This window comes from Oncorhynchus mykiss, chromosome 6, assembly GCF_057628025.1.
Source record: "Oncorhynchus mykiss isolate SJ-2025 chromosome 6, ASM5762802v1, whole genome shotgun sequence".
Classification (NCBI taxonomy): Eukaryota; Metazoa; Chordata; class Actinopteri; order Salmoniformes; family Salmonidae; genus Oncorhynchus; species Oncorhynchus mykiss.
This window is the reverse complement of record NC_143027.1, coordinates 53,907,969-53,922,063: the sequence shown is the minus strand read 5'-3', so window position 1 is coordinate 53,922,063 and position 14,095 is coordinate 53,907,969. Positions and strand designations below refer to the sequence as shown.

The 14,095-nt window shown below is 41.7% G+C and overlaps 1 protein-coding gene across 6 annotated transcripts in view; it reads left to right on the top strand.

Moving 5' to 3' along the window:
• Nucleotides 1-14,095, top strand: part of LOC110526154 (protein arginine N-methyltransferase 3) — a 110,136-nt gene that overhangs the window by 42,329 nt on the left and 53,712 nt on the right. For all 6 annotated transcript variants that reach the window (XM_021606802.3, XM_021606801.3, XM_090238190.1 and 3 more), the window contains exons 11-13: nucleotides 3,309-3,387; nucleotides 11,790-11,977; nucleotides 13,121-13,207. In XM_021606802.3, the coding sequence (XP_021462477.2) occupies nucleotides 3,309-3,387; nucleotides 11,790-11,977; nucleotides 13,121-13,207 (354 nt within the window). The remainder of the gene's footprint in view (nucleotides 1-3,308; nucleotides 3,388-11,789; nucleotides 11,978-13,120; nucleotides 13,208-14,095) is intronic.

Here is a 14,095-nt window from a genome sequence, read left to right as displayed (position 1 = left end):
ATGGAACCTTGAGGAACACCGAAATGTACAGTTGATTTGTCAGAGGACAAACCATTCGCAGAGACAAACTGATATTTTTCTGACAGATAAGATCTAAACGAGGCCAGAGCTTGTCCGTGTAGACCAATTTGGGTTTCTAATCTCTCCAAAAGAATGTGGTGATCGATGGTATCAAAGCAGCACTAAGGTCTAGGAGCACGAGGACAGATGCAGAGCCTCGGTCTGACACCATTAAAAGTTAATTTACCACCTTCACAAGTGCAGTCTCAGTGCTATGATGGGGTCTAAAACCAGACTGAAGCATTTCGTATACATTGTGTGTCTTCAGGAAGGCAGTGAGTTGCTGCGCAACTGCTTTTTCAAAATTTCTTTAGAGGAATATGAAATTCAATATAGGCCAAAAGTTTTTTAAATATTTTCTGGGTCAAGGTTTGGCTTTTTCAAGAGAGGCTTTATTACTGTCACTTTTAGTGAGTTTGGTACACATCCGTTGGATAGAGAGTCATTTATAATGTTCAACACAGGAGGGCCAAGCACAGGAAGCAGCTCTTTCGGTAGTTTAGTTGGAATAGGGTCCAGTATGCAGCTTGAATGTTTAGAGGCCATGATTCTTTTCATCATTGTGTCAAGAGATATAGTACTAAAGGTCCTGGGGCAGACTCAGGACAGCAGAGCTTTGGAGGAATACACAGATTTAAAGAGGAGTCTGTAATTTGCTTTCTAATAATCATGATCTTTTCCTCAAAGAAGTTTATGAATTTATTACTGCTGTAGTGAAAGCCATCCCTCTCTTGGGGAATGCTGCTTTTTAGTTAGCTTTGCTACAGTATACATTTTTTTGGGGGGGGATTGTTCTTATTTTCCTCAATTAAGTTGGAAAAATAGGATGATCGAGCAGCAGTGAGGGCTCTTCGATACTGCACGGTACTGTCTTTCCAAGCTAGTCGGAAAACTTCCAGTTTGGTTTGGCGCCATTTCCGTTCCAATTTTCTGGGAGCTTGCTTCAGAGCTCGGGTATTTTCTGTATACCAGGGAGCTAGTTTCTTATGACAAATGCTTTTTTGGGGTGCGACTGCGTCTAGGGTATTGCGCAAGGTTAAATTGAGTTCCTCGGTTAGGTGGTTAACTGATTTTTGTCCTCTGACGTCCTTGGGTAGGCAGAGGGAGTCTGGAAGGGCATCAAGGAATCTTTGGGTTGTCTGAGAATTTATAGCACACATTTTGATGATCCTTGGATGAGGTCTGAGCAGATTATTTGTTGCGATTGCAAACGTAATAAAATGGTTGTCCAATAGTCCAGGATTGTGAGGAAAAACATTAAGATCCACAACATTTATTCCACGGTACAGAACTAGGTCCAGAGTATGACTGTGGCAGTGAGTAGGTCCAGAGACATGTTGGACAAAACCCACTGAGTCGATGATGGCTCCCAAAGCCTTTTAGAGTGGGTTTGTGGACTTTTCCATGTGAATATTAAAGTCACCAAAAATGTGAATATTATCTGCTGACTACAAGGTCCGATAGGAATTCAGGATGACCGACCAAAGTCTGTGGAATAGAGAGAATGTTATTCTGCCTAATTTACAGAAGGTATTCAACACTTAAATCTCGAGGTTACAAATCATTAAAATTCCTTGTACGAGGTTCTTTTCAGAACTGAGTACTGCATTTTTCAAATGTATGGATTGCTTCACATTTATAAACTAACCCATCTCTGGCATGCCATTTTAGTTTTATTTTAGTTCCCTCTGCTCTGTTTATGGCATCTGATGCTTTTCTCTTTCGGTCCAGTGGATATACACTGAGTATACAAAGCATTAAGATTAAGCTCTTTCCATGGCATAGACTGACCAGGTGAAAGCTATGATATCTTATTGATGTACTTGTTAAATCCACTTCATTCAGTGTAGATGGAAGGGGAGGAGATATCAATATTAGGAAGGTGTTCCTAATGTTTGGTATACTCAGTGTATTTTGGAGAAGATAAAGTCAGTGTGGTGTATTAGCAATGAAAGTCAACAGGTGGTTTTAATAGAATCACACAGCTGAAACCATTTATATTTCTCACTACTGTCAGTCTATTTATTGTTATGTGTTGGCATGTGAGTTCCAATCATATCAATAATTTAATATTTATTTTGAGAACTGTGACACAAGTAACATGAATCAAAATCCTTGTGAACATTTTAGGATGTGGAACTGGTCTGTCTAAGTCTAAATGGGAATAACTGATCTTTTGTCGCTCTTACTCCAATCTCTATTACTTGGCATTCAGCTGATCAACTGCTCACCATGAAAACAAAAACACATCATTAGCTAATACAAAAAAGGAAGAACAGTTATTGTAGTTACTCTAGCCTATCTAACGTTAACGTTAGCCCTAGCATCTTTGTTAGCTAGCTTGCAAGCTAGTTTGTTTTTGCCAACTAGCCAAAATGGCAATCTAACCTGCAATTTAAAAAAAATATATGTTTATTACAGTTAAATGACATTAGTAGCTAGCTAGCTAGTTACTAACTTTGAATATAAAAATGTCCTGATTTCGGGTTGGCTGTTACACAGCAATATAGCTAGCTAGCTAGCTAGCCAGCCAGCTTACTATGATAGCTATGGAAACAGTGCATGTGTTCAGACAGACACTAATAATGAGAGAGCTTCATACCTGGATGCGGAGTGTTGTGGTACAACTTCTGTAACCATTTCCATGTCTTGATTTGGCGTAAAATGTCCTCTTAACAAAACAGGTATTTTCTTTTATATTTTCCTTTTCTCATGCAGATGGACGCCTACACTACACTCTTAACCCAAACAAAGTATTGTGACCAAAACTAACCACAGATGGTGATGACCTGACTTCAAACAACAGCGCCATATATTAAGAAAACTCTATCAACCTTTGCCCAAACCTGATAGTAATTGGTCACAGTTGTATTATATTAAGTTATTTAAATCTCACCTCGAATTTCAATTGCAGTTGCTTGTTCGACTATGTTTTCCCATGTTTAAAATCACCGGAGCAAAATTTAATTCAAGACGTGACGAGATCATATGAAATAGACAATCAAATCTTTATTTATCCATTATGCAGAGACAACGGAAATGTGTTGGAACCTGCTGTCACGGTACCCATCCCCACCACACAATTACTCACATTACAGTCTGGGAGCAGCACAGGGTCAACTCTGGAGTTAAATGCCTTGCTCAAGGGCACATCGGTAGTAAGTGGCACCTGAGATATTGACAGCAACCCTCCGATGCATGTCTCCCTGACCATTGTATTGTACTGATCTGTCCTATCTCTCTTCCAGGGTTACTTCCTGCTGTTTGAGTCAATGCTGGATTCGGTTCTCTATGCCAGAGACCTCTATCTGGCCGAGGGGGGCTCAGGTGAGTCACGCGCACACACTCTGTACTGTACTGTACTTACTTAATTTTCCCCATTGGGATAAATGTGTTGCACTATCATATACACTTTTTATAATGGCATTTAAGAAAAGGACAAGAACAATACGAATGGACAATAAAAGAACGATGCACATTTATGATGGTTCTATACAGCCTGCTGGTCTTAGTGATTGAATAGGGACATTAACCCAAGCTACTAAGGAGGAATATCACATCAAATGATTCAGTCAAAAAGTGATTGAATTCATATAGAACGACCCTATACCCTACTGTATATGTACAGTATATACAGTAAGAAGACCCCCCCCCCCCCAAAAAAAAAAAAAAAATACATATACACTTAATATGCTAGATCAGGTTTTTTCCGATTGCGCTATCTATTGTGGTTGATTATATTGTGGGTGGAGCTTAAAATGTCAGTAGACGAAGCATGACCGTCATGTGACCTCAATGACTGAGCAGAGCTATCAGGCAGCTTGTTTTTCTATTATGGACATGGATGCAAACACATGCATGGACACGCACACACACCACACCACACACACTTCAGTATTGTTCCACTAGTCCACCAAATGCCCCCTGTAGGAAGTGCAGTAGAAGGCAGTAGCCATCCAATGCCAGTTCAGTGTGGTTTTATATGTACATTTACAAAATGTTCTTGTGTATACCTGTCTCCAGAGCCTTATGTCAGGCCGTGCATGCCACTTTGGTGAAAAGTGGAGCAACGGGAGTTTTAAATTATAGGAGAAATCACTTGTGGCAGACTTCACTGCTTTATTTTTTACTAAAGCGCAAAACCACTGCAGTTGATGCATTGCAAAGTTCTATTCTCTTAATTATGGTTTTCTTTGGTGTGTGTGTATGTAAGCACACTAGTGCAGGGACGATAAATTGAAAAATAGACACCAACATTGTCTTCGTCTTACCGAAGCAACTTTTGTTACGTCACATTTGTTTTTTTCTCTCGATTTGCGTACTGAACGAGCAATGCTGAAAGTATTCTCTTGTGGACAGAAACACATAACATGACTGGTATGGTAGCGTAGCATCTGTCAACAGACTGGGACGCGACGACTACCGAGGAGCTTTTTTCTGGTGCGCAGACCATCACTGACCATCACGGACAAATCACGCTTAAAGAGTCAAAAATAAATCGGATCTTTCTGGATCCTATTTGATCAGGTTGCATATCAAAATAGAAATCATGCATTCTCTGGACATGTTAGATGAAATAGCTAACTTATTTTTTTAACCATACCATCTCAGTTGTCTTACTTCTTAAAGGCACTGGAAAAAGTTTGTCTAGAACCCTGCCGCTAATGGAAATTAACTGTGCATTTAAAAGTGAAACAAATCGTTGTATTTATCGTTATCAAGCAAAATGGGTCAATTTTTTGAGAAGAGTTTTTGTCCATATCGCCCGGCTCTAGTCTGTACACATGTTGACAGATGGTACACAGTACAGTATTTCACTGCTTTCCTGCCTGTTTGTTTTTGTGCTTTTTACCGCAGGTATGTAGCCCATGCCGGCATGTGCACGCACTGGTGTGTGTGTGAGAGAGCATATGGATATTCAGGGTCAGCTGCTGTCTGTCACTGGCCAGGCTTAATGATTTGTGACAAACAGGGCCTGACACAGGAGTAGTTCTGAAACACTGCCTTTTACTGGCTGTCAGGGACAGCCGAAAGGTCACACACCTGGAGAGGGAGAGAGGGAAGGATGGGGCAGGAAGAGAAAGGGGTGGGGAGAAGAGGGTGCAGACTAGAGAGTGAGTGAGAGGTTAGAGAGATTAAGATGAGGTTAGAAAATGAGAGGTTAGAGAGAGAGAGGGATGGAATGAGATGAAGAGGAAAGAGGGGGCAGAGCCAGATGAGGGGAGCAGAGGGCAAAGAGAAAGAATGAAGGATAAAGAGTATAGGTAAGATACTGAATCCCCACCTTCTCTGATTTCTCTTGGTTGGAAGTCATTATTTGTCAAGCATTCTCTCCTTTTTGGGGTTTCTTATTTCACTATAACTCACTGATGGGCGTGTGTGCCTTCATGCGTGTTATTTCTCTATCTCCTGTGTGTGTGTTTTTACATTAGTGTGTTTCAGAAGTTCCCTCATTCTACCCAGCACATTAACAACCTCTTCATCCTTAAATGTGTCCCCATTCACCAGAGTAGTCCAGCGTCAAGGGATAAGGGATCTTTTTTTGTCCGTCCACCCCCCCACCCCCCAAACGGGCTGTGAGCAGTGAGTCGAGAAGGACACAGATGTCAAAACCATGAATCTGGGGATGCCTGTGTACCGCCTCTGACTCGCTCTCTCTCTCTCTCTCTCTCTCCATCTACAGTACAGCATCCCTCCTCCCTTGCATTTTTTCCTATTTTCTTCTCTCCCACCCCTATCTCTCTCTTTCTCTTCTTCCCTCCCCCTTTCTTTTTCAGGCCTGTTCCATTCCTTCCCAATCAGCATCCCTCTTCTCTCACCTGGCCCTTATAATTACTCACTTGCTCCAGTAATCCAGGGAAAAATTAAATGACAAATCTGTCGTCATGGTGGCAGGTGTCACAGTGGCTGAAGAGCCAATCAGAGGAGCCCGTGAGACACTCATCACATAGCTGTCTCCATCCATTCAGAGTCTTCCTGTTTCTGACACAACACAACTAATGTTATCACAACTGAACTAGCCTACTAGTAAGTCTAGCTAACATAAGCGAACAAATTAAATACGCATAAAATTACACTTATACACTTATACTTGTTTACTTGACTTTTATACTCTCTAAATGGACTTTTTCAAATATTTTACTCTGGCAAGTTTGCCACCGACAAACTGCAGTAGGGAAGTAAAGCCGAAGTGGAATCCATCACTTCCGTTGTTTGGCTGTGCCCATAGCAACGTTTGAAAATGAGGTGGATAGCTTGTATTATTGACCATGGGGAGTGGAGTATGTTAATTTGCTAATATGCGCTATTCTGCGATCAGAGAGGTGTGGGGGGTTACCTTAATCGACATCTATGTCTTCGGCGCCCAGGGAACAGTGGGTTAACTGCCGTGCTCAGGGGCAGAACGACAGATTTTTACCTTGTCAGCTCGGGGATTCCTTCCAGCAACCTTTCGGTTACTGGTAGTCAGACAGAACAGTCTGTGCAAGGTTTCTTCTGTCACTGTATGATTGTCTTCTGTGGCCTTGTCGCATGAATAAATGAGAGCAATACTGTGTGTGCGTGTCCTGGTGTGTGTGCGTGCGTGCGTGCTGGCGGAAAGACCGTGTCAGGGGAATACACGAAGTGCAGGATAATAGTTAATTATTAAGTGCCATAACATCTTATATGAGGATTGTCAAAAAAACACAACTTCAAGTTAGCACCACAACAACGAACTTAACCTTTGCCGAGTGTTTCCCTTAGCAGGTCATTGTCTGCTTTTTTGGCAGATATAAAAATGACAATTATTAAAACATTGCCGGACACGTCTCTCAATGTATGACTATCGCCTGCTTGTCTTGGTCTTGCACTCTCACTAGCGAACATTATCAACTAGGTCCAACCCGCGACTGTTCACGCACTAACTAAGTCTGACATACACAGTTGTATGGACAAACGTGAGCTCATTGCTGCCTGGATATGTATCTCCTTCTGTTCTCCCATGTACACACACTTTTTACATTTACAGTACGTTTTTCTACGCTGAGAAGGCGTTATGCTTCTTCTGGAATTCACGTTTTTATTGTCATGCGCACCGGTACGGTGATATGCCTTTCTTGGTTGATCTTTTCCAACAACGCAGTAGTACTAGAACACGAGGAAGTAAGTGAGCTATATATAGGATCAGTTCCAGTGCCACTGCCAATACCATATTTACAATGTGCAGGGATGCTGGAGCGGCAGGGTTAGATACAGTATGTAAGGTAACCAGGCATCAGGATATATTATAAACACAGTAGCAGCAGCGAATATGATGATTGTACTGTGAGTGTGTGCTTGTGTTGAGTCAGAATGAATGTGTGTGTGTGTTATGTATGTGTGCAAATTAAGTGTGTGTGTGTTGGAGTGTCAGTGTGAGTATGTAAAATGTTCCTAGATTGAGTGTGCATGGGAGTGCACATTTTTGTATAAAATAGAAGGGTCAGTGTAGACATTTTGTTAGCTATTTAGCAGTATTATGGCTTGGGGCTAGAAGCTGTTCAGGAGCCTGTTGGTGTCAGACTTGATGCTCCGGTACCGCTTGCCGTGTGGAAGCAGTGAAAACAGTCTATGGCTTAGTTGGCTGGAGACTTGAACACCTTTCCGGGTCTTTCATTTTTGCCGTCCTACCCAACTACATACTACTGTTTTCCTGTCATCTTTCCTTTCTTTTTAAAAGAATGTGCATGTATCCATGTTTAGCACCAAAGCAATCCTCGTCCATGGATTTCACAATGAGTTCGACAGTAGACAGCAGTTGTTGCAATAAAGACATTCTGCTGTCCGTAGCTTCCCGCCAGTCAGGTGTGTGTGTGTGTGTCATGTACAGTCTACTCTTCGATATTGTGTTTGTGACAGTAAGTTATTTTGTGACAACTTTGAAGTGGTTATATCTTTCTTAATTTCTAGCACTTAAGCATATGGCTGTAATGTCCCTCCATGGGGGGGGGGGAACAGCCATGGCCCCAAGCACTTCAGCCTCTGCCAAATCACCAAGCCGATTAACCAGTCAGATGAACTCATTTTTAGATGTTTAACGTTTACAAAACACATTAAGACTCATGTTTAATGTTCATTTCAAATTCATGGTTTAATGTTTATAGAATACATTCAGATGGGGTTTAATGTCTTCGTATAACCAGAGCCTGGTTTGGCTCTGTGGCTGTATCGAGGTGAATTACTCCCTTGATTTAATTCTGAGTTGCAGGAATGTTTTTTTTTTTTTAATTTTAAATACTTAAAAAATGTATTCTACATAAAGCATGTTTTGTATTTTTTGTCCCAGTCATAAACATGTGTCACAAACCAGGTCAGTATTGACAAAGTGTAAAAAGTAGGATAGAGCGGCCATAAAGGTCTGGTATTTGATGGATATACTCGTTACTGGTGCTTTATGAAATGGATGCCGAGTCAACAGAAGTCTCTTATAATGGGGTTTCAGTCCGAGAGTGAAATTCATGTTTCATACTGTTAGGGTAATGTTTTCAAGAACTTCCTTGCCTCCTTTCCTCTTTTATAACTTCTATGAGAAATTGGTCAGCATATGGTAAGCTAAATATGGTAACAAGTAATCAAATCTAGTAAAATTGTTTACTGTTGTACCTGCCTCGTAAACTGATATACACTATACTGAATATATATATATATATATATATATATATATATATATATATATATATATATATATATATATATATATATATATATATATATATATATATATATATATATATATATATATACACACATACACACACACACACACACACACTACTTTTCAAAAGTTTGGGGTCACTTAGAAATGTCCTTGTTTTTGAAAGAAAAGCTAATTTGTTGTCAATTAAAACAACATCAAATTTATTATAAATACATTGTTGAGTTTGTTAATGTTGTAAATGACTATTGTAGCTGGAAACGGCAGATTTTTTTAGGGAATATCTACGTAGGCGTACAGAAGCCCATTGTCAGCAACCATCACTCCTGTGACCTAATGGCACGTTGTGTTAGCTAATCCAAGTTTATAATTTTAAAAGGCTAATTGATCATAAGAAAACCATTTTGCAATTATGTTAGCAAAGCTGAAAACTGTTGTCCTGATTAAAGAAGCAACAAACTGGCCTTCTTTAGACTAGTTGAGTATCTTTAGCATCAGCATTTGTGGGTTCGATTACGGGCTCAAAATGGCCATAAACAAAGAACATTCTTCTGAAACTCGTCAGTCTATTCTTGTTCTGAGAAATGAAGGCTATTCCATGGGGGAATTTTCAAGAAACTGAAGATATCATACATCGCTGTTTCTAACTACCTTCACAGAACAGCGCTAACTGGCTCTAACCAGAATAGAAAGAGTGGGAGGCCCAAGTGCACAACTGAGCAAGAGGAAGGATCTGCCCCTTTGTTTACAATTTTCGCCTAAAATGACATACCCAAATCTAACTGCTGTAACTCAGGCATCAATGATATGCATGTTCTTGGTACCATTTGAAAGAAAAAACTTTTAAGTAGAGGTCGACCGATTAATCGGAATGGCCGATTAATTAGGGCCGATTTCAAGTTTTCATAACAATCGGAAATCAGTATTTTTGGACACCGATTTGGCCAATATTTTTAAAATATATTTTTTACACCTTTTATTTAACTAGGCAAGTCAGTTAAGAACACATTCTTATTTTCAATGACGGCCTAGAAACGGTGAGTTAACTGCCATGTTCAGGGGCAGAACGACAGATTTTTACCTTGTCAGCCTCGGGGATTCGTTTTTGCAACCTTCCGGTTACTAGTCCAACGCTCTAACCACCTGCCTTACATTGCACTCCACGAGGAGCCTGCGTGGCAGGCTGACTACCTGTTACGCGAGGGCAGCAAGAAGCCAAGATAAGTTGCTAGCTAGCAATAAACTTATAAAAACAATCAATCTTCACATAATCACTATTTAACTACACATGATTGATAATATTACTAGTTTATCTAGTGTATCCTGCGTTGCATGTAATCGATGCGGTGCCTGTTCATTTCTCATCGAATCACAGCCTACTTCGCCAAACGGGTGATGATTTAGCACTGATTGCAGCAGTGTATGTGCAAAGTTTTAGACTGATCCAATGAACCATTGCATTTCTGTTCAAAATTTTGTGTCACGACTGCCCAAATGTGCCTAATTTGTTTATTAGTAACTTTTCATGTTCAAACAATAGCATGGCATTCTTTCACTGTAATAGCTACTGTAAATTTGACAGTACAGTTAGATTAACAAGAATTTAAGCTTTCTGCCAATATCAGATATGTCTATGTGCTGGGAAATGTTCTTGTTACTTACAACCTCATGCTAGGGACACCGATCCCGAAAAAGTTTTCTAAACAGGTCAACATTCCGAAAGCCGCGGGGCCAGATAGATTACCAGGACATGTACTCAAGGCATGCGTGGACCAACTGGCAAGTGTCTTCACTGGGATTTTCAACCTCTCCGAGTTTGTAATACCATTGACTACAGCTCAGCGCTCAACACCATAGTGCCCAAAAAGCTCATCACTAAGCCAAGGAACCTGGGACTAAACACCTCCCTCTGCAACTGGATCCTGGACTTCCTGACGGGCCACTCCCAGGTGGTAAGGGTACGCAACAACACATCTGCCAAGCTGATCCTCAACATTGGGGCCCCTCTTCCCTTCCAATACTCCCTGTTCACCCACGACTGTGTGGCCAAGCACGACTCCCAACACCATCAAGTTTGCTGATGACACAACAGTGGTAGGCCTGATCACCGACAACGACGATAGGGAGGTCATCAGAGACCTGGCCGTGTGGTGCCAGGACAACAACCTCTTCCTCAACATGAGCAAGACAGGAGCTGATTGTGGAAAAGGCGGGCCGAACAGGCCCCAATTAACATCGACGGGGCTCTAGTGGAGCAGTTCGAGCGTTTCAAGTTCCTTGGTGTCCATATCGCCAACGAACTATAATGGTCCAAACACACCAAGAAAGTCTTGAAGAGGGCACGACGACACCTTTTTCCCCTTAGGAGACTGAAAAGATTTGGCATGGGTCCCGAGATCCTCAAAACGTTCTACAGCTGCACCATCAATAGCATCCTGATCGGTTGCATCACTGCCTGGTGTGGCAACTGCTGACCGTAAGGCGCTACAGAGGGTAGTGCGTACGGCTCAGTACATCACTGGGGCCAAGCTTACTGACATCCAGGACCTATATACTATTTTGTGTCAGAGGAAGGCCCAAAGATTTGTCAGACTCCAGTCACCCAACACCATCATCATAGACTGTTCTTTCTGCTGCCACACGGCAAGTCTAGGACCAAAAGGCTCCTTAATAGCTTCTACCTCTAAGCCATAAGACTGCTGAACAATTAATCAAATGGCCACCTGGACTGTTTACATTGACCCCCCCACCCCCCTTTTTGTTTTTACACTGCTGCTACTCCCTGTCACGCCCTGACCTGAGATATCTCTGTTTTCTTTATATTTTGGTTACCTTTCGGTTACTAGTCCAACGCTCTAAGGCTAGTGATGTGATTGGTGATGAGAGTAGAGGATTTATTTATTTATTTGTATTTATTTATTTATTTTTCCGAATTGAAAAAAATCATGATATTCGAATAGTGAAATAATTTCAAATGCATATCCCTATCCCATATCACTCTTCTCCTCTATGTTCAGTCTGTCCATACATCTCACCCTCTTACTCTCTTTTTTAGTCTACCCTGATCGTTGCACCATCAGCCTGGCGGCAGTGGGCGACACGGAGAAGCACCAGGACCGCATTGCATTCTGGGATGACGTATACGGGTTCAAGATGGCGTGCATGAAGAGGGCCGTGGTGCCAGAGGCCGTGGTGCAGGTCCTCAAACCAGACACACTCATCTCTAAACCTGCAGTCATACAGGTATATACACACTCAAGGTATAGAGAAAGGAAAAAGGTTACAGAAATAGAGTGGGTGTAGAGGGTGAATACCAAGCGAGGGAAAGAGAGTTAGTCATAGAGAGAGAGAGAGAGAGGTCCCTGGAGGCAGGTTGTTGTTGTGTGTGGCAGTGCTCTAGTGCTGGGTGATTGATAAGTCTAATCCTTGTTTAAGTTCCTCTTTAGGAAACTTCATTACTCTGTCCCCCCTGCAGATGGAGAGGCACTCACTGAGCTGATGGAGAAAACACACACACACACACACACACACACACACACACACACACACACCGCAGAGAGACTACACATACACAAACACTGCAGGGAGAGTACAACACACACACACATTACAAGCACAATCATCCTCACAGATCCTGCACTTACATACAACATATACACACACATTGCATTTCCTAATGGACTTTCTATATCACACACACAAATGAGAGCATGGATACCTTTTTAAAACCATTTTCCATATTCTCTGTCTTTTCCATGGACGCTCCTTCCTCTACCCATCCTCCATTTTGTGAAGTAGCATGTTCTTTTCCATGTCTCTCCCATGATGAACGAGCGGAGCAGGTGAAATAATATAATTTGAATCCTCTAATCGATAGTTTCTCCCCTTTAGTGAAAAATGGACAGCTCCCCCTTGGCCCAAATTGCCTGGATTTCTGTCCATTGCCTCACTCTGATACGATCCAATAACATTCCATTAAGGATGGTCGGAACAGCGTAAAATTAAGAGCCTGTCTCAGGGAATTGCAAATCCCTTTTCAAACAGTTATTGCTTTTTTCCTCTCGGAATGTTAAGGAATGTGCTTTAGAAGGTGAAATTGAAAAGGGGTATAAAACCACCCCTAGTTGTTGTACTTTTTTTAGGTATGTAAGTCCTTTGTTGGGGAGTCTAACCTCTTGTTTTGGCAAGTATTCTGTTTTTGGTGAATTGTACTCAAGAACAGGGGAAGGGCAGTCACCTTTAGTACAAGTGCTTAGTTGTCTTGTATCGCTGATACTTCACTGTTCTTCTGTTTCTTGCTTGATAAGACCAAAAGCGTGTTATAATTTCCTGGTTTGTTGTGAAAGTGTGTGCATTGATCTTTTGTTTGTGGACTCCTCTCCTCAGGGAATCGATTGTAACGCAGTGTCTCTCTCTGAGCTGGAGTTTGCATCAGACTTCTGCCTAAAGATAACAGACAGCACAGACTGCACGGTGAGTCGCGTGCACACACACACACACCTAACTCAATCTTCTGAGTTAATCAAGGCTGTCAGCGGTGAGGATTGATCACAGGTGTGGTGATAAATGGGGCCAGCTAATTGGCTAGGAAGGGTGAGGTGGGTGGTACACCAGTGTGATGGATAGACAATCCTCCTGATCCCCAGGTGTGGCTGACTACATGCATGTTGCGTCACATGTGAAGGGAGTTTGTCACACAAGGGAGACCTTGTTACATATGTGGTGTGTTCCTTCTGTACCTTAAATATAAACATTTAATGCATATTTAATCTTTATGTTAAATATGCACATTTTGGTGCCTTCTCCAATTACTAATCAGGTCAAAACTCTACAGTGGGGTGGTGGTGGATTTGCGTCATGGCACAACTTGGCATTTTCCAGCAGGAATTGAGTGCTCTTATAGGACAAGTTCAGATATTGCCTCCCCATTTAGAAGCGTTCTGTGCCATTTAATGCCTACTGGGAACTGCTTTCTCTTATCTGTCTCTTATCCTGAGTACAAACCACCGTCATGTGCCCTTGAGCAAGGCACTTAAACCCAAAATTGCTCTACATTGAGGTGTGCTGAAATGTGGCTGACCCTGAGCCTCTCAACGTGCTTTGTGTGTATGGGGTTGTTGGGGGGCAGAATAAAAATAAACATTATAACCAAAAGGAGTATCCAAATAAAGACTCTAACACTAAAAGCTCTAACACACCTGATAAACCTGGACTGATAGTGATAACCATGGTACAGTGGATTATTTTTAAGCATTTTTGTAAGTGCTGCAGTGGAGCAAAAGCCCACACTTCCAGACGCTTTCAGGACCGGAGTCAGAGACCCCTTGTTTACATCTTCTCCGTAACCAATCTTAGGCACCA